General features: G+C 38.6%; 5 protein-coding genes across 5 annotated transcripts; 2 read left to right on the top strand and 3 right to left on the bottom strand.

The window, feature by feature from the left end:
* Positions 1–6,351: 6,351 nt before the first annotated feature.
* Positions 6,352–6,873, bottom strand: KY384_004684 (uncharacterized protein; the record flags this gene model as incomplete). The annotated part of the gene is made up of 1 exon (XM_044813189.1): positions 6,352–6,873. One exon carries the CDS (start codon positions 6,871–6,873, stop codon positions 6,352–6,354), a length of 522 nt encoding a protein of 173 aa, XP_044669929.1.
* Positions 6,874–10,135: 3,262 nt separating this feature from the next.
* On the top strand, positions 10,136–11,097 carry KY384_004683 (uncharacterized protein; the record flags this gene model as incomplete). Its single annotated transcript, XM_044813188.1, has 4 exons — positions 10,136–10,226; positions 10,279–10,560; positions 10,633–10,851; positions 10,964–11,097. 4 exons carry the CDS (start codon positions 10,136–10,138, stop codon positions 11,095–11,097), a joined length of 726 nt encoding a protein of 241 aa, XP_044669928.1.
* A 516-nt stretch (positions 11,098–11,613) lies between these two features.
* On the bottom strand, positions 11,614–12,216 carry KY384_004682 (uncharacterized protein; the record flags this gene model as incomplete). The annotated part of the gene is made up of 1 exon (XM_044813187.1): positions 11,614–12,216. The coding sequence occupies one exon, from the start codon at positions 12,214–12,216 to the stop codon at positions 11,614–11,616; it is 603 nt and encodes a 200-aa protein (XP_044669927.1).
* A 1,642-nt stretch (positions 12,217–13,858) lies between these two features.
* On the top strand, positions 13,859–14,307 carry KY384_004681 (uncharacterized protein; the record flags this gene model as incomplete). The annotated part of the gene is made up of 2 exons (XM_044813186.1): positions 13,859–14,019; positions 14,076–14,307. The coding sequence occupies 2 exons, from the start codon at positions 13,859–13,861 to the stop codon at positions 14,305–14,307; spliced, it is 393 nt and encodes a 130-aa protein (XP_044669926.1).
* Positions 14,308–15,743: 1,436 nt separating this feature from the next.
* KY384_004680 (uncharacterized protein) lies at positions 15,744–17,556 on the bottom strand (the record flags this gene model as incomplete). The annotated part of the gene is made up of 3 exons (XM_044813185.1): positions 15,744–16,261; positions 16,833–16,998; positions 17,068–17,556. The coding sequence occupies 3 exons, from the start codon at positions 17,554–17,556 to the stop codon at positions 15,744–15,746; spliced, it is 1,173 nt and encodes a 390-aa protein (XP_044669925.1).
* Positions 17,557–20,581: the final 3,025 nt, after the last annotated feature.

The following is a 20,581-nucleotide window of genomic DNA, read 5'->3' as shown; positions in this document are numbered from 1 at the left end:
CCTAACCCTAACCCTAACCCTAAGGTAGTATTGAAGTACCCTTTAAATACTATATATATAACTATATTAATAGGTTACTTATAAAAGATCTTAAGATTATAAATAATAATAAAAAAATAAAAATCTTTAAACTCCTTTTATTATAAGTAATATTAAAGGATTTAGTCTAAGAGGGTTTTAATATAAGTCTTTAGAATATTATATTTATAATTAATATATTAGCTAATATTATTAATATAAATTTCTTATTTAATATATACTTTTCTATTAATATTATTAAAGCTATAAAAGTAATATTAAAGGAGGGAATAGAAGTAGATTATTTATAATAATAAATATTAAATTTTATTAATTTAAATCTATTATTAATTATTATTTAAATAAGTAATATCCTTCTATTATATATTTAGAAAAGTAATATAAATTATATAGTAATTAATATTATATAAAGGTAGATATTTAATCTAGAATTATATTTATTTATAGATTTTATAGCTATTAAATATAATATATTAGTTTTAAATAATATACTAGAGGAAGAGGGGTTATTAAAAGAGTTAAATAAAGTTTTTAATACTTTAAAAGTACTTTAAAAGGAAAATAAAGCTATTAATATTAAACTTTTTATTAATAAAAAATTTAGAGAAATTAAAAAAGATCTAAGTATTTCTTTTAAACTTAATAAAATATAATTTTAGAAAAATAAAGTTCTTAGTAAAAAGTTTTTTAAATTTAATATTTTAAAAGTTATTTTAATAATAATCTTTTAATAAAATAAAAATTAAATAAAAAAAGAATAATAAAAGATAATTAGCTAATAGCTAAAGATCAGTAAAAAGGTTAAAATTAAAATAAGTAATAACTTTATAAAAAGAATATTAATTACTAATAAGATAGGGTTTATAGGTTAAAAAAGCTATTAAAAGTTAAATTTATAATTAAAAGATATAAAAACTTATTATAAAAATAGAATAATTATATATATTAAAAATAGTTACTATATATTAAGAAGGTATATAAAGTAGTTAATAGTCTATATAAGGAAACGTAGTGCGTAGAGACCTTAATAAGCAATATATACAATATAGTTAGTTGATAATAGATTAATTATAAGCTATCTAACAAGCTATAGTAGAAGTAGAGCTTTATACTAAGCTAGGTAAGGCTAAGCTAAGCCTAATTAGGATATCCCTATCTGCTCTTATTATAATCTATAATAGTATGCTATTAAAAACAACAAAAAATAACGTCCTTATTATTAATATAGTCTTATCTTTATCTATATATATGTCTTAGCTTTTAAAAAAAGCTATCCTAGCTTAATTTCGTTAAAATTTAGTCGAGATTTAGTCTTATTATATTAGGAAAAAAGCCTGTTTTGTTAGAAGCTACGGCGACAACAAAGTTGAGCTAATCAGGCTAAGGATTACATTGGAGGGGCGTTTAAACGCATAGAAGGAGCGATAGCAAACGGAAGCTAATTAGTTAAAAAGAAGTATTGAAAATTAGAGGTAGGAAATCGTTATTTTAATAGGGAATTTGAAAGTTATATAATCGCAAAATAACTGTATAGCTGAAAAACTATAGCTTAAATCGTCTAGAACTAACTTAAAAGCTATTGATAAGCTTTAAGCTGCGTAAACTATAGACAGGAGTAGGAATAGCCTATTTTTTAAGCCGTTTTGTATAGGTTTTAGCCTTAGGAGCCTTTTTTAAACAGAGAGCCTGTTTCTACTTTATTTTTGCATTATGTCTAAGCTCTTTAATTAGTCGGTTTTTTAGCTTATCTTTTTAAGCTGTAATTAAAGGAGGCTTGTTTGCAAACTGTTTTTTAAGGTTGTTCTACATAAAGGTAAGTAAAACGATTAGCTATAGGGGCTTAATCGTTTTAAGCATTATAAAAGGAGTATAGCGTATATAAAGGTTAGAAATTATAAGGTATAACGTTAGTTTAAAAGCTAAATATATAGGAGCTTAATTTTGATTTTAATAAGCTAAAAGAAGTATAGCTAGAGGCGATAACATAATAGAAGCTAATTTAGTTAGTATAAGGGTAGCTACTATTTCTATATATATCGGTTTTAATAATATAGCTAGAGGAGTAATTATAAGGTAAACTTTAATAAATAAGCAGTTTAGGTATATCTTTTTATAGGAAACAGCTAAGTCTATATCCTATAATTAATTATATTAATATAAACTATATAATAAATAGATAGCGCTATTATTGCATATAACGTTAGTTTCTTTAGCATATATATATATCTAAATAAAGCCTGCTTTTACTATATTAGCTGCTATAAAGCTATTTTAGTAGGGCTAAAGCTTAAAGGTCTTAAGACAAGCTTAACGCAAGATAAGTTTATAAGTAATAAAAAAAGATATAGTAGCGTAATAATATCTAGCTAAAAAATCGTTAAAGATTTTAATAATAATATTTTAAAAATTTTTAATAATTAGTAAAGCTACTAAAGCGTAGGGCTGTTTCCGGATTTTAGCGTTTAAATAAATATAACAATACTTAATCTTTTAGTGTTACTATTATTTATAAAGAAATACAGTGTATAAAGACCTTAATAAGCAATATATATAATATAGTTAGTTGATAATAGATTGATTATAAGCTATCTAACAAGCTATAGTAGAAGTAAAGCCTTATACTAAGCCGGGTAAGGCTAAGCTAAGCCTAATTAGGATATCCTTATCCGCTCTCACTATAATCCGTAATAGTCTAAGTAAGGCCTATAGATAAAATAAGCTTAAAAGTATTAAATAATAAAAATATATTTTTAATTTCCTTTTCTTTAAAAGCTTTAATTTTCTTTTAATTAAAAGTTAAAAAAAGTAGAAAGGGGGGTTTATATTTTTAACCTCTTTTATATTCTTTACCCCTTAAAGGAATAAATATTTAGAGGATATAAGTAAAGCTTTTTATTAGTTTTTAATTAGAATTAAAATAATTTAAAGAGAATACTAAGAAATTATTTAAATTTTAATCTTTCTTTTTATTATTATTTTTATATAAAGCTTTACTATCTTTTTTATATAAAAAGTAAATAGAAAATATTAATTTTAGTAAAGCTAAGATTTCTTTAAAAAAAGATTTAAAAGGGGGAAATTAACTTTATTATTAAAGATAAATATAGGGAAAATTAAAGATAATAGCTTATAAAAAATAAATTAAAAATAAAAATAATATAATATAAAAAAATAAATATTAATATAATTATATAAAAAATTAACTTAAAAGTTAATTTAAAAGACTATAAATAAGCTAAAAAAGTTTTTAATTAATTTAAAATTTTAAATATTTTCTTAAGTATTTTATAAAAAAATTTAGAAAGTTCTTTAAAAGAAGATTAAATATATAATAAAATTAAGATAAAAAAAGAAATTTTTAATAAATAAAAAGCTAACTTAAGGGACTTAAAAAAATAGGCTAAAATTCTTATATAATTTAAAAATATAAAATAATTAATAAAAATAAAAATAAAAAATATTAACTAGTTTTTGAGAAGAGGTTTAAAGGTAAAAGGGAATTAAAAAATATATAAAATATAGCTAGTAGTTAGATTTATAGTTATTATTTATAAAAAGAAAAGTATTATTATTAAGCTTATTAATATAGAAAAAGGTATTAGTATTAATAGGCTTTTACTTACTAATATATTTTATTTTATATTTTTTATTAAATTTCACTTAATAAACTTTAAGGTTATTTTATTTCTATATATCTAATACTATATAATAACTTATAAAAAAGTATAAAATTAAATAAATATAGAAAGATATATAGTAATAATTATAGTAAAGAAATATATTTTAAAAAGAGGGGTTTAAAAATAATATAAGGAGATAAAGTTAAAAAAATTAACTTAATAAAATATAAAATAAATAAGTAAATTGCCTTAAAAAAAAGATAAAAAATTATTAAATAATATTATTTTACTACTATAATAAAGTTAATATAAAAGGCTAGAGCTTATTTATAAAGTAAAGATTATAATTCTTCTTAAAAGCTTCTAAGAAATAAAGTTAAATTAAATCTAAAATAAAGTAAAAGTAATAAAAAATTTAAAATTAAAATTTATTATAATAAATCTAAATTAAGTATTAGCTTTAAGTAGGTAAAAAATTATAAAAAACTTTAAATTTAAAAAAAGAAAAAGTAATTATAAATAAAAGCTATTAAAATTAAAATAATAAAAGAATTAATAAAAAAATCTAGTATATAAAGGGAAAAGAGGCTATATTTATTAAGTAAGTATATAAGTTACTAATAGTCTTAATAAAAGTAATATTTTCTTTTTAGTTTAGAATTATAATTAAAGGCTAAAGCTTTTTAATAATTAGAAATAAAGGTAATAAAATATCTTATTTAGAAAAGAATAATAAAGATATATAAATATAATATAATAATAATAAAAATATATAAATAGATAATAAATAATAATAATAAAGAAACTAAGTTATAATTTTTAAAAATATAAATTTAAAAGTTAATAAAAAAATAGAAATAAGAAGTTATAACGAATATAATAATAGTTTAACTATAAGATTAAAGAAGATAATCTTATTAATATAAAAATAAGAAATTTAATAAATATATACTATAATTACTATATTAAAGACTATAAAGTATTTTAAAAATAATTAACTAAATAAAGAATTAATATAAAGTTATTTCTTTTTTAAAATAAGCTTCTTATAGTAAACTTACTAAGGAGGGAACTATATAAAATAGGCTATATTTTTAACTAGTAATAAGGAGCTTATAAATTAAAAGGAGATAAAGTTAGTTAAAGGTCTATAGATAAATCTAAAATAGAATAAAAACTAAAATAGCTAATTAAAAGAAAAATAAAATATATTATTTAATTAAATAAGATTCTAGCTAATAGAATTAATTATAAAATATATTATTTAATATAGTTAATAGAAAAGCTATTTTATTAATAATAACTTATAAAATTAATTACTACTTTTTTAATTATTAAAAACTAAAATATTATATTTTTTATAACTTAATATATAAGTATTATAGAGGGAAATAGAAGTTAGATTTAAAATTAATAAGCTAAACTATATAAGTTTTATATATAAACTTTTATAGTTAAATTAAAACTTATATATTAAATAATTATATATCTATATTATAATCCTAACCCTCCTCTACATATAACTATTATTTTTAAATATTATTAAAATTATTAAATATTTTTTAAAATTTATAAATTTTAAAAGTTTTTAAAATCTTTTTTTAAAATTATTATTAATTTTTCTAATAATAGGCTAATTTTAAGAATTTAAGGTTTAATATTTAGAGATTTATTTATATTTTTATAATTTTCTTCTTTTATTATTAATATTTTTAAAATAAAGTTAAAAAAAGAAAATTAGTTTTTTTATTAAGTTTTTATATAATTTTAAATTAGACTTAATAATATTTATTACTAATTCTAGGGAATCTAGTTAGAAGTCTAAATAGCTATTATATTGGTTTTAATCTATAACTTTATAATAATTATTATAATTATAATATTTACTTATAATATTATTATGTTTTTTTATAAGTTTTATAAAAAAAGTTTTTATTATAAGTAACCTAGTAATAGATTTCTAATAATATACTTAAGTATTAATTACTTTAATTCTCTTAGCTAAGATAAACTATTTTTTAAATATTTATAATAATAAAATAATAATTATTAAAAAATATACTTTTAATTTTATATTTTTAAAGTATATAAAGTATTTTAAAATAATTTCCACTAGATTTAGCTTTAATAAATCCTTTAATAATTAAATATTTAAGTTATAATAGACATTATAAGTAACCTAGAAGGCGAAATATTAGGCGTACTACTTTCTACCTCTAGTATAACTAGCGCTCCCAAAGGAGTGCTCTACTCCCTTAGATACTTTTACGCCTAGGTATAAAACCTATAAGCTGAATACACTATTACCCTACACAACCTTATGCTCGCACATGCTCTAAATTACTAAATAGCGAGCCCCTTGTTCCTCCTTCTAACCCTTATCGCAGGCGGCTATATTAAGGATTATAGTATGCTGTTCACACTAGCTTAGTTCTAGGAAAGAATAAGGAAGGGTGATGTAACATACGTCTATATCTTACTAGTATTCCTCCACTCTCTTGAGAAGTATTCTGCGGAAGAAATCGAGCGTGGATTAGCGGAGTAAAAGAAGGAGATGGTCGAGGGCTTTTTTGTATCCGCATAATAAGAACCACCACCACAAGGCATAAGAGACACAAGAAGATAGTTACTAGCTACAGTTTCGCTAGCCAACAAATACTTTCCGCCTCTATCGCTTAATAATTACACAAGCTTAGCTTCTAGCGCCGACTCGTTTAGATCGCATTGTACCTCTTCGACTTTTTCGTGCCTTGACCTCTTTCTTATTAACTTCCTTCTTCCACCCCACTTCCTTCCACCTAGGACTCCTGCGACTGCCTTCTTCCACTACACTCTCCGCAACCCATTCCTTGTTCGACCTTAGACTCGCGCGACGAGCTGCGGCCTCCACATCTCTGCTCCTAGTACTCTGATCTTGTTTTTTTACCATGCTCTCCTTTCTCGTTGCGGTACTCTTTCTTCTCACCGCATGATGCTGCAGCAAACCCCTCCAATCCCCCGTCGTCACACTCTCCAATTTCTCCTCGAACAGATCGTCCATCCTACTCTCCAAGATCTCCGCTAGTCTTTGGTCCACAATCGCCGCTACCCGCTTCTCTAGCTGCTGCTCGAAGACGCTGACAGTCTTCCGAATGACAAGGCTTGTCACTTGCTTTCTAGCATAGTTGTAGCCATGCCGCTTGACAATACTGAATACACGTCGCTTGGAAAACATTAGGAAGGTTTTGTATATATCGTTGTGAAAAATTGACGATCTAGGATGAAATGAGCAATATCCTTGTGATATGCGACGCGCTTTTGCTTGAGTTGCTGGTTGGGAGAGTTTGTCTTGGACGTTGCCTTTGTCGTTACTCTCATCTTTGATTGCCCTTTGTCTTTGAGCGCCTAGAATAGAATTACAAATCTTTTTTTGTCCTCCAAGACTCACAGTCAAAGACAAACAGTAATCCAGACATCAAAGCACTACTTTTGAAGACTTGTCAAAGAAGATGCACTTGGCATTGATTGATCATCGAGGTCTGACTAGTGTTCGCCGTAAGGCACATTAATCACTTTGCTTCCGGCAAAACAATTAAAATGTAACATACACCCGTTCCCTGATTGTGCTCAGCCTGCCACTTCTCCTTCTTTTCTTAGTCTTATGCATTAGAAGATTTCCCTGAAGACTCTGTGAACATTACAATACAGGGCCAGTGTGAGAACGGCAGCAGTAGAAGCAATAGACGTCACAGCAGTCCTGTTCCTCACTTAGCTCTCTAGTGTTTCACATAGATGTGATGCCCATTCTCTGTCTTTGTGAACATCTTCGTTTCCACGGATGAACCGGTCACTAAGCGGTGATCCGAGGCGTAGTTCGTTCCGGAGACAGCATTATGTTCATTATGTATATTGCAATGCTGGAGGATACTGCGTGTGCAGCGAATTGCAACGGTGGTAGAGATCAGGTATTATGAGAAGAATCTGTTAGGATTCTCATTAGCGCTGCACTCATGCCCTGCTAAAGTCCGCTTTAACTCTACACCCTAAAAAATTCGTGAACAGCACGATCCAGAATCCTCTCGTGATGTTGAAGCCGTTCCTGAGTCCAAATAGCGTAACACCGCTGCTTTTCCCGAGCGGTCGACATGTCGCGAGTCAAATTGCGATATTGAAAATGACCATACAGCAAGCATATGCCAAATCCGGATGTAAAGATTATACGTGGGATAAAAGCGGTGCTAGGCAAAGAGGGCGATCTCAAATGCACTACCGAAGGTCATAGCAAAAGTGAGGAAGAGTGCAATGATTGCAGAGCTCTACGAAAGATAAAAGTATTAGCGAAGAACAAATCAAGAATCATGTGAGGCCCTCCTAGTGGATGATTATGATTTTGAATACCAATTATCAACCTAACTTTTGAACGAGCCCTAAAAATCTGCTTTGATACGAGAGGAAGGGCAGTACGAACCTTATATTATCAACTGTTGGGCTTGCGCGGCCTTTCGCTGTGATCTCAAGAAAGCGGTTTAAGGTTGAGACATAGCCATGTTTAGACGGAAGCATTTTTCATCAGCTTGCATCTTGAAATCTGTTTTAAAATGACTTCGGCATCAATTTTTCACAGACGGCCATGCACGCTCAGGAAAATCGGCACACGTATCTCGGCATAGCCATTCCGAGCGCTTTTAGCTATGTATTTGCGACAGGCGATCTCCGTCGTTGGATTAGAAGGGACGGCTCAGTCGAAACAGATGCACGGCACGGCACGCTTCGTCCGAGATAGAGGCTAAGCAGAGACTGAGTAATACAATAATTCTATGCAATTCTTTGCCGGTCGGCTGCAATGCCGTGCGCATATTCCAAACAAGTCTGTAGAGCCTCAGCGTTTAACCAACCAGCATCTACGGGATCTCTAACTCTCGTTTTTGGAAAGAACAATACAGTCTCCACTTATTCTTTTGTAGCCTCTGTGGTCAAATTTGCGCTTGGCTGATCGCTCGCATCTCAACCCGCTTTGCAACACCACCCACCTTACTTACGGCTGGGGATCTCTGGTCCGAAGATGTAGAATCTTTAGATGATAAAGTCGTGATATGAAGCACCTTGCTACGTTAGGTTAACAAAATTTCATCCATAGTATGGCATTACCTGTGCTACGAAGGAAAACGTCGGCTTTTCTGGTCGTCTTATGCCGGCTTCGGATCTACTAGAGTCTACGTGCACCACGTATGAAAGTCACAAGCTTATTCCTCGGCTAATGGCCCGACTATGATCTAACATTTAGAAGATAGGTCGTTCAAGTTGTTAAGCAAGCTGTAATTACAATTAGGTCTACTCAAGAGCCGCCATCTTAAGTTTGGAGACCAACATACGGCCCGAATCGGTTGGAAATGCAGCTATCCGCCATCGAATTTCTACTTCGGAAATCGCATTCCTAGAACAAACCAAATGCGGCTCGGCCTGCCGCCCGAATGTCAATATGGGGGCTCAACCTCTACTGGCCGAAGTAAGTGGTTTATTTGCCGAACCCCTCTTGTTGTTAATTTCGCCTAGAGCTTGCTGAACACTCCTGAGGAGACAATTGTTGGGACCAACAGCTAGAGTGATCATTAACTTATCTGGTGACTACTATGGATGTCCATCGCAAAGCAAGGAGTATGCTGGATTCCGGGTATGACTGGTCTGCGACTAAGCAATTTTTGACAAGTATGTCCTTTGACCAGGGTAGACTTCAACTCGATTGGCTCTAAACCTTCCGTGGTGAAGCGCCAACAATGCACGTCATGAGCTTAAAGCGACTTCGCTGATTTTGGAATACACAACCCTCGCGAGTATCTGCTAGACAGTGTTGGAACAGATGCTCGTGGGTCCGCACTTGTGAACATGAAAGTCACCCCACCTCGAGTGCTATAAAGTCATATAGACCGCTCCATGCTGGAGATATTATTCGACTTCAAGGTGCTTCATCTCTCTTCTAGCACCTTATTCCTTGGGTCTCCACAATCCCTCTAGGATAGATCACCCAACACCGTCATGCATTACAGATTGTGGAGGATATCAACATGCTTGATCTCGCTTTGGTATCAACAAGCTTGGACTAAACCTGTTCAAGAGCATGGGGAAGGCACCTTGGCTTCCCGATCCGATCAAACCTCTCCTGGTGTATATTGGTACTCTGAGGTAATCATTGGAACACAAAAGTTCAACTGCTGTGTGGATACCGGCTCTGCAGATCTGTGAGTCCACAATGCCAATGTCACCCCATCCAGACTAAGTGAAGGTGATTTGTCAGTTGGGTTCAGTCGTCCTCCGACAGATCAAACCCCAAACAGCATTCAACCTACACATGTGATCCCAAAACGTCGTCAAATGGCTGCAAACCCCTAGGCACATTCGACATCAGTTATGGTTCAAATCCGGATCCAACATGGTCATTTGGAGCGAAAGGAAACTTTGTACCAGATCGCGTGGAGGTCTCTGGCAATGTTGTCCCAACTATGGCTGTCGGCGTTGCCGATCAAGTAGGCTGGCCGCAATACTTCGAAATGGACGGATTTCTTGGTCTGAGCTGGCATTACGCCAACCAAGGTAAGCGTCAAGATGTGGCAGAATTCTCACCTGCCCACGCTGATTCTTGCAGATAAGCCAGTGCAAGCAACCTTCTCCGAAGCGATAAGGCCGAAGCTCCAATCGAAGATTTTTGCCATCGATTTTCCATCGAGCGTATACCCAGAAGGCGGTAAAGTCGACCTGACATTCGGATACATCAACTCTACGAAAGCCGCAGCTGGCTTGCGCACAGCATACATTGACCCTGTGAAGCCCAAGTGGACCGCTACCGGCGCTCAATTCAGTATCAGTGAAGACCAGGTCCGTGTAGTAGATAACAGTAGCAAGACCTGGACACAAAATATGAACTTCGGTATGTCCAAGTCACTTTCACAGCCCCATAGAGTCGCTTGCGAGGGAGGTATTGACAAGGCCTAAGATACAGGGGCTTGGCCTTTGGACGTCGGTACAGAGGTCATCCAGGCCTACCACAGTCGCGTCACAGGCTCGCAGGTCACGTCCAGAAAATCCAACGGCGAGCCTAAGAGCTACAATTTCCCCTGCAACAGTCCCCTGCCCGATCTAAATGTGTACTTTCAAGGCGGTGGTGCGGGCACCTGGTATGGGCGACAGCTGAGCAATAATGATCCGGATGCGAATGGTCGTGAGTTGCCCCCCATTCCCTAGCCATTCCATTGAAGATTACATACTTGGTGGTGGGACAGGCTGTTGACGTCCGTTGGTGTTGGCAGGTTGTACATCACGAATGATATCAGACAGTGATGACCCTACGGCGGGGAACGTTGGATACTTGTTCTTTCAGAATAACTATGTCGTTTTTGATATGGATGAGACGAAGCCGAGGATTCAGTTCGCGCCGTGGAATGGGACGGACGATAAGGTGTATTAGATAGAAGTTGAGAGATTGTAAGAGGTGGAGTCAACCCTTAATTGAAGTATCCTATGCGTGTTGCTGTTGCAGTCTTATGGCCCTTTCACATTAGTGCGAGTGTCAGCAAATCTTTTGAGGGTTCATCATTCCTTTTCGCCCCCCTTCGCGTCCACTTGGCTGCACTGGCCCTCTCCCAATCAGCTTGTGTGGTTACCTGAGTCTATCGCGCTTTCAGTCTCCATGTTGACTATCAGTAGCGGTGGCAATTTGAGGTTGGCGTCAAAGCTGAGCCACAAGGCTACAAAGATCGGAGGTCATGTGTTGAGTATGCATTTCTTACTTGGTGAACATCCTATTCTTTTATACAACCTATTTCATAAAAAAGCCTTACAAAGCGCAAAATGCAGCAGATTTTCTGCGAACCAGTCAAGCCCACATGACCCGATCTTGCATACATCCAAACATATGAACGACAGCAACAATTTCTGCCCTGTGGAGACCTCACTCGGATCAGGGGGCGAACCCATATGAGCTTCACGACCTAAGGCCGTGCACCGTGCCATTCTGCGCTGCAGCCACCTTACCCAAAGGCGGAGCGCTCTGAACCACAAAATTCAGCCCCTCTGCCGCCGTCCCATTATGCACGAAGCCCACCCCTATCGTCTGACCGCCAGTTGGTCCAAATGAGAAACTAGCTTCCAGCGTCCAAGCCACAGGTACGTCGTACGCCATGCCTCTAATCTGCGTAAGCACGTTCAGCAGCAGTTGCCTATCGATCTCCGTGTTAGGCTCCTGTGGGACGATTCTCAGGTGTACGCAACTATCTGGCCCGGTCCGATTCACCTGCGTGCAGTAGTCTGTCCAACGAGGATCAGAGGCGTTGTAGTTCCCTTGGAGGTTTGCTACAGCGGCCTGGAAATCGAAGGCTGTGTCGTGGTACAGGGAATAGCTGTTGATAGGCTTTTCACCCCATTGAACCGTGATGGTTGAGTGGGGATCGCCCACAAAAGAGTAGCTGCTTGTTGCTCCGGGGCTAGCGATGGGCGATTGGGCTTGAGGTATAGGTTCTTGAGCGAGGGTCAGAGAGGGGAGGAGGGCGCTGGTGAGGCAGACGGCAGTAGCGAGCAGCGAAGACATTGAAATGTAAGTCTGTTGTAGATGTAGAGATTGACTGGTCCTAAGGAGTGGCGAAGGTTGGGCAGCGTTCAGCTGCTGATGACAAGATGTTCTGAGTAGCCGACGAATGCTCGAGGAATCTCTTGTGTTGAGACTAATTTGTCAAAGCCGAGGGCTATTGTTTGGAAAGGTTTGTCGAAGCCTCTCGATCATCATCCACGAAATAGAACGGCGCTCCTGCTGAATATTGATTTCGTTGTAATGGTCGAATTCTCACTCTGAGCTGCCCGTTGGAAAAGTTCGACAGCAGATGCGAGTCTAAAGAACTTTCAAATGCCCACCAGCTGGTTTGACGAATTTGTCCTGGAAACATTTGCAATGCATAAGCGACCCGGGTGATCCAGTTGCGATGTTGGTTTTGGTCCCACGCATCATAAAATCGAAAGCTCTCCCTAAACAAGCAGCTTAGTCTCTGAGACAAAAGTCCGCCAAGAACTCGTTGGTGTTGGCAGCCTGGCAGCGAAGTTGTTGAATCCAATTAGAATGGCGAGATCACTGATTTTCTGTAGAACTGGTCAGAACATATCATCTCCTTTTACTCATGTAATACCACCTAGCAAAGATATTTGGATACTTGTAAGGTATAGGTGCCGAAAAGCACGCCAGATGGTGACTAGAGTCTAGATGGAGAAAACGGCGACATGACCTGGGTGGATGTGCAGTTTCACCGCTCTACACGACTCATCTGCGAGCAGCCCTACAGAGCCAGAATGGTACTGAATTCACATGAGTTTGTAATGACTCTTGTGTTCCCCTGCATTGCAAAATGACATTAGGCCCCTTCTTGGCCACCCCCTTACATCTTTTATCACCGTGGAGTCTCATTGCAATTGGTCTAGCTGAGTCGTGGAATATTGTTGTCGATGCTAGTAGCATAATTCTTGTCCACAGTAATCCTAACACACATATACATCTCTCCTGATTTTGGCCCGCTCGCTTATTAACGTCGTCTTAAATGAAGGGGAGACCTTGCTGAGTTCCATTCCTTCAACAGGAATGTTTCACAAATCTCTAGCCTCGAATAAAGATTGGCACAACTTGCTCCAGCATCTTTGATACTTGGCAACTAATACTCACTACCGACCTTATTTCTAGGAAGTGTACGATGTTTTTTAAGGCCATCGGCCGAAGGTATTAATGTAAAACTATTGGGGCCAACGCCGCGGATCTGAGCTCTGAGTGATCATTTATTAGGTTCTAGGACGATCCGCTATAGCGAAATGCTAGATCGATTCAATGGTAAATGACCCACGTCCACAAGTGTAGGACTTGCCGCAACAACCCATGAGCCGGTTGCAGAGGTTTCATCTATGTAGCCAGTGTATTGGGCAATGAAATCTCGATTAACGCGTGCGGCAGAATCGAAATAAAATGTGAAATCAATATTGTAGAGACCGCACGCCACTGGGACCACATAGTGTCGTCCATTAGCATAGGCGAAGCGACTCCTTAGGAACTGGGCCATTGGGTTTCCCTCGACATCGCGTATATCGATACAAACATGTCGATTTGCTGGACTCCAAAAGCCGGTCAGCTACCCAGAAGATTGGTGTTAGTCATCACTTCCGTTGCATAAAGTATATCAATTCAACGTACTCTCAGGATGTTGCCAGATGCCGCTTTAAATATCAACGTGGAGCCAGCTGGAGCATGGCTACAACTGGGGACGTTTCAAGGACTCGGACAGTCCGTTGAGTTGGACTTTTTGGAGATTGTGGTAGATATATTCGTCACAGGAGCTCCCGCGTCCAATTGCGCTGACGAGTCCGTTCGCTGAATGAACCATACCTCGTGTTCAAAAGAGCTTCCAACATGTCCAGTCAGAGCAAGCCAAAACTCTATAGCTTGCATCTGAGGACTTTGAAACCAGAACTCTACAGCAAGATCGATTTCTCCAGATACGACCGAAAGCAAATAGTGCTTTTCTTGATGGTACCCGAAGTTGAGGTCGTAGAATTGAGCAATCAGGTGATCTGTGGCGTTCAGAATGTCCACGCAGATATGCTTTCTCCGACCGGAGCTCCAGTAGCCCGTCATCTATGCGACACATGAGTGTTAATACGCGAATTTCTGACGCAAAAAGAGTGGGAGTACGCACTTTTAGCTGGCCCTGAGCACGGGTCTCTGATATCGCGGTGGAGACAATGGTGCCAGGGCCGCTGGGTATTAAAATTATGGAATCTGTGCTTGACTAGGTTGGAAGGGTGCTATTGAGCTCTGTCAACACATCCCGATGTGAAAGCGGTGTAGTTGCTGCGTGAGCGAGGGATGTGGCGCTCGGAAGCAGGAGAAAAAAAGCCAAGCGAATGAAGATCACGACGCCTTTGCAACAATACATGGCTCTTGCACTTCTACTGATTAGGTGTAGGAATGCTATGGTGATGTGGCAGGATCTAGGAGTTGTATCCTAGATGTATGTTCTGTATCTCTCAACACGGACGTAATTATTCTCATTGTCCAAAGGCTTGTCCTTTTGACCAGCGCGCACAAATCGTTGTTGGTCCAGACGGGATACTTCTTTAGGCGTCTTTAAACTTATGGTGCTGTCTCGAGAAGCTAACGGCATTGTGTGCACTTGGATGGCTGTTCACACGGGCGCGTTGGTTGGTATGTGAGACAAATTGCAAGGTGAAGCGCCTAATTGATCACATCGCATACGAGTTTCCTATAACGTGGAAGCAAAAGAACTCGCTCGTTAAACCATCTATTACACTCTAGGTAGGCCTCACTGCGCTTTTGTAAGCATTGAATTGCCATGCTTTGCATGTCTAGCTCTATTGTTTTCTCGCCTTCCTATGTCATCAACGCAAGCGACTACTTGGGAACATCAAACCTTTAGCCTTTCCAAATTTCCATGATACAGACACTGAATGAGTAGATGACTTGGAACAAGGATGTGCATAGAAAGGAAAGCGTTTGATGATCTTAGGGCTTCGTATGATAATAGAGGCGTGATGGTTTCTCCAACGTGAAAAGCCTCTGGAATCATTCTAGATTTTTACGCACTGGAATCTATTGGTAAACAGTAACCAAGCTCCCTATGATAAGGGCAATGTCTTGATCAACTATAATGTTATACACGGGCGGAATATAAAGGCCAACGCGACTTTCGAGCAAGGCGTACGTAAGTAGCGGGGCCAGCAAGTTGGCCTCGGTAAGCTCTGTTTTCAGACACCGGCATTTTATGATGTGATTTTGTGTTGAATGGGAGCTCGACGATCGCCAGATGTAATTTCAAATCCGTAACGTGGCCGCAGAAGAAGCAGCCAATCTTGTTCTTCAAGACCCGTCTTTGCACGTCCAGAGTAAGCTCAATCGTGATATTTACACATTAGATGCTTTAGATCTGATAGACGCTTCTTTGTGCCTGCTGTCAGGCGCAGACTGATGTAATATAGCCAGAAAAGACAACAGTTTGGACCATTTGATTAGCCCAAGTCCTTTACTTGCACTTTTTCCTATTTCACAAGATAGACACAGTATTCTTACTACGATAATGCTATACTATCTGCATCTGTTACATTCGACGCGACGCCAGGATAAAACCGACTAATGCTGAGGAACCCAACCTCAATCAACTCAAAGAAATCTGCTTTGTAGACCACGTTGCCATCCAAGGCGAAATCTTTTTCTTTTGCGTCGTAAAAATTTCCCACCGCCACCACGAGCAATTTCAAATCTTCAAAAGTGAATGCTGGGAATGGACTCTCCCGATTTTTCCCAATGTCCAGGTTCAGCGCGACTTTTTGAAATTTTTGGTCTTCAACAAAAGGATTAGGGACCGGCGCTGATGGTTCGTGCTGAGCACGTCGGTCTAAGTCGTTAGAAGCTCTAGCCAGCACGACGTCGACGGCAGGTTTGGGAAGTGTCAAGGCCGTATTGAATTGACCATAGAAATCCAACTTGCCAGTTCCTTGGATGTGGGCTTTGATGACTCCGGCAACCTGCGCTGAGTCAGATGCATTCGCATTGCTCATTGACCTATTGACTTGTTTAAATGGGATATCTAGACGCCAGTAGATAGCAGCCTACTCAATTGCGAGTGTACTGTTCGTCGGGAGACCTGTGACCACCAGCGCACACGCAAGCGCAAAGAATGCATTCCATCGAAACGGCGTCCACATTGTAGAGAATGGAAAGAGATTCTCTAAAGAAAGATCTCTCTATGGCATCTCAAGTATTGAAAGTAGAGACGAGCTCAATAAAGATATAACCTGCTACCTTAAGCTACATCGCTCATGCGCAAAGGTATTGGTTCTGTTTTTTGGTGGACCGGCTGTTGAAATGTTGGAGGTTTTACATCTAAGACATTCTTGACTTGGCTGCGCCACGAAGACACCAAGAACACAAGCGGAATATCTAGACTTTATTGACTATTTTGGTTGTCAAATCTTCGTCGCTTTGAGATCTCAGGCACTCTATGATTTAATCATGTCTTGCCCTTCAGCCGTCTTTTTCCAACGAAGATACAAAAGTCAAGAATGTTCCAAGAGCCATCGAGAAACCTTCAGCGACTGAAATGAAAGTGCGCCTTCTGCTTGGGTTTCCTCAGCTACTCTGAACTGTCCCAGACGAACCTTGTAGTCCCGCAGGCCTTGCGGTCTTATTCCATACCACCTCCTCCACGGATCCACTGTATCCTATAAGTCCAAAACTCTCCTCGATTATAGCGGGGACATCGCCCACTAGAGCATAGAAAATGACACCAGGAACGACCGCACGCCTAGGAAACAGAAAAGCATTCTATAGAGCGGTAGATCGTCAGTGCATCAAATATCAAGACCGTGACGGAACGGAGGTAGAGCAACTCACCGTATACACATTCTGCGCGAAAATCATCATGTACTCCAGATCATACCAACATAGCGGCCTGGGCGCCTTCCCTACCCCTGCTATTCCTTCAAACACGCGATGCATATAGACTAAATCACTCCCATCTTCCCCAGCGCTGACACTCGCACCCGAAGTATCATCTGAAGTATCATTATAAGAGTACTGCCACATGCCATTGGGGACCTCGTCCCAGTCCCCGCTGTCTCCGCGAGCAGCATACATCGCCGCCTTCGCGTGGTCGATGAATTTCAGGACTGTAAGGGGCTTCCAGAGTTTCCGCACTTGATCATCCCAGACACCGTTGCATTCGGAGGTTTTGGTGTGCGCCCAGGTTGCGTTGCTTGTGTTGGGACTGGGCGGGTTGGTGAGTGTAGTGTTCGACGAAATGGTGGTGGAGGGGAGAGCGGAGGAGAGGACATGTGAAAGGAGGAGGGATAGTGGTAGGATAATCGTTGATAGAGAGCGCATTTTAAATAGCTGGCGATGGTGGCAATATGGTGACCTTCTTCGTGAAAGAAAACGCGGATTATGAAGAAGATTCGGCGCGTCGAGAAGCACGACACGTGGATATTTTCGAGAAGATGGACGACCTTTGTATGCATGGCCGTGCCTTGGCACGCAGATACATCGCGTCCGTGGTTGGGCGTGGCGTTGTTGTCTGAGATCACGACCTTGCGGCTATATAAGCACTACCTGCTCCAACGTTGTGCGATTATCCCAGAACATCAGACAGTAACTCCATCTTGAATTATGCGAGGTGCCTTGACGCGCATGTTGGATAAAGAGGATGGTGCACAGAGAGTCTCTTGCATAACGATTGTAAGGCTTGAAGCTCTTTCTTGAATATGGGCGTTCTTGAGTATCTTGAAGGCGCTCTGTATAGACTAGCAAGTTCAGAGCAAGAAGAAGATAGCGTTTTAAATACAGCCTATTTATAGACTACTATTCAGGGGCGAATGTTCACGCCTGTACTTTGTTGTCAGCGGGTTAGCAGGTCGTAAAGGCTGCTTTTAGAGTAATTTGTTGTTACTTGTAATTGTTAGAGGGTTTGACGTTTAGGGTGGTAGCTACTTAGAATTGTTTAGACAGTGTCTAGCACCAACATGCTCAGTGTGATTGCAAGGTAACCGTTCGCATCCATCATTATGTTGGAGAAGAAATGCGCGCGACGGTCGGACGAGAGAGAAGTAGTGCCAAGGGTTGACTATGGATACAAGCTTCATCCACATTCACTACTCAATCAGCAGAGATGGTTTACCTTCTCACGCCGGTACATCCGCAGTTGCAGTCTCTTTAAGCCCCTTCGTATCCTAGCCTAGCACATTGTTGTCGAATGCTTCCTATACTTTGTCCCGTCCCATGTTAACAAGACGTTCATATGCTGCAAGAATTACCACATTCCGCATTCATAGGAAGTGATGCCAAGGATCGATAGTCCGAGCATGAACTATTGAGGTTCAAAACTGGTGCTTGTAAGGCCTTAGAGGGGGATGGGGAAAGAGTAGCTTAGGAGCGAAAAGGGCTGATTACAAGTTCTCCTTCGCCGTCATTAAGGGGCGCGACGATGACATAGCTTCCATAGGGTATTTGAGCCTTTGAATTACTTTTAAAATATTCTTCCACGATTGGAGGACACTGGAGCACATGGAACTCGGCAAGGATTGAATCTTTCGTAGCTGAATTAAAGTCATCCATAATGCGCTATCATCAAGACAGCGACAAGCCGTTGGGTGAGGAAGGCCGAACTCGCAACTTCAATTTTCTCAGAAAATTGCTAATGTCGCCGTCATGCCTTACTATGAGAATGATAGAATGATAGTATAGAGTGTATGATATCAGGCGCGAAACTAGGCAATGCTCACACAAGCGGCTTGTCTAACCTTAATATCCAACCTCTACAGGTCAGCCAGTGGTCGACATATATGCGGCTATTTGAACCCTAATGTTCTCCGCGATTCGACGCAGGATGTCAGAATCGGAGAAATGATTAAGTGATCAAGTGATTAGGTTGGGAACTGCGCCGCCATCACATCGTCATAGTGGACGGGATTAAGCCATAGTGTTTTGAGCTTGATCACGAGCCATTGATCTCAGCATGTGCAGCATCAGAACTGGCCCCTAAGAAAATAACTTTTCTTTACGACCAACACCAGCAACATCCACGACAGAGCCCAAGCTGGCACGGATTTCTCTCATCGAGCGAGATGAAGATCTACTCAGGCAATCATCATTGATTTTTTTTTTGTTATTAGGCCACTTTGCGTTCGACAGGTAGTGCTGAAAGAACAGCCATCCTCCACGGAGAAGCTTCTATTGAAAACTTACTTTTGAAGCAACCTTATTTTCTTGACTAGGGTCCCAGGTGGCATTAGATGGGATTGACTCATTCGCAATATCCATATGTCATCTTATCGGCTCTGGTCTTGAAAGTCAAACAATTCCAAGGGCACTCGCCCTTGGATGTTGAGCCGTGGGCCGCATCTCTGTCGTCCCGCGAACCCCGGCAAGCCTCGTCGAATACGTTCAGTTCGCAGCAGCAGGCGAGAGGCTTGTTAGTAGTGAGAGTCTTCGGATGGATAATATATGCTGGTGAAAAAGTATCGGTACAGGGTCTGACCCTGCGACACGAATGCTGTTCTTTGTGCATAATTCGGCCATCTTATGCATCATGTTGTTGGCAAGCCGTGGATTCACATAGTCAAAGTTATATGCCGATTCATAAACCTTGAAGTGAATCCCTTAGGCGCTTCGGAGATCCTTAGCTTTCAATTCTATCTTATCAACCGCCCGTTAGGGCACAGGCTATCGTTTGCCCAGGGCTATAAAGTCAATCACTTCTGCCCTATTGCACATATCTAGACACATGTTTAGCTAGAGGAGCAATGTTAGAGGCTCTTTATCCCCAGCGTGCGTTTGGGTTGTCGAGCTCGCAATATACTAACCTTCCTCGCTCGTAGCGAATGATATCAGGTCAGCGCACCCCACGTTTCACTTCATATATATCGACTAAGGTTTGAAAGCGGTAGGGGCCAAGAACACGAAGCTGAAGCACAGATAGTTTCGATCGTAGCCGCGCAAACCGCAAAGCTTCCCCTATACATAAAACTTGCTCTGAGGTGTGGGACGGCCGAGGTGATTCCGCGCACATAGTTTTGTTCTCGACCTTAACGTATATCCTTAGATATATATGATTATACCCAAGAGGGTTTAGTCTGATCAATACATGACGATATCTGGGCAATATTGCGTCCCTAACGTAGAGAATGGTTAACCTCGCCAGTGTGTCCGCATAGAATGACCCACGATCTTGAAACAGGGTAGAGTTGGATCATTGAGCACCTCTCCAGACATTATGCTAAGGACATTGTCAAGGCCTAAGTTAGAATCCTGAGATTCGTTCGTCACCATTGTCTCCATACCACTCAATGTTACCTACACGTGAAATCTCAACCTGTCTCGTCCCTCCTGATATTAAGATAAAAGATTGCAGACA

The sequence above is a fragment of the Bacidia gigantensis genome (assembly GCF_019456465.1).
Source record: "Bacidia gigantensis strain McMullin 20006 chromosome Unknown contig_233, whole genome shotgun sequence".
Classification (NCBI taxonomy): domain Eukaryota; kingdom Fungi; phylum Ascomycota; class Lecanoromycetes; order Lecanorales; family Ramalinaceae; genus Bacidia; species Bacidia gigantensis.
The sequence above is the reverse complement of the archived record's forward strand: the minus strand, read 5'-3'. Positions and strand labels throughout refer to the sequence as shown.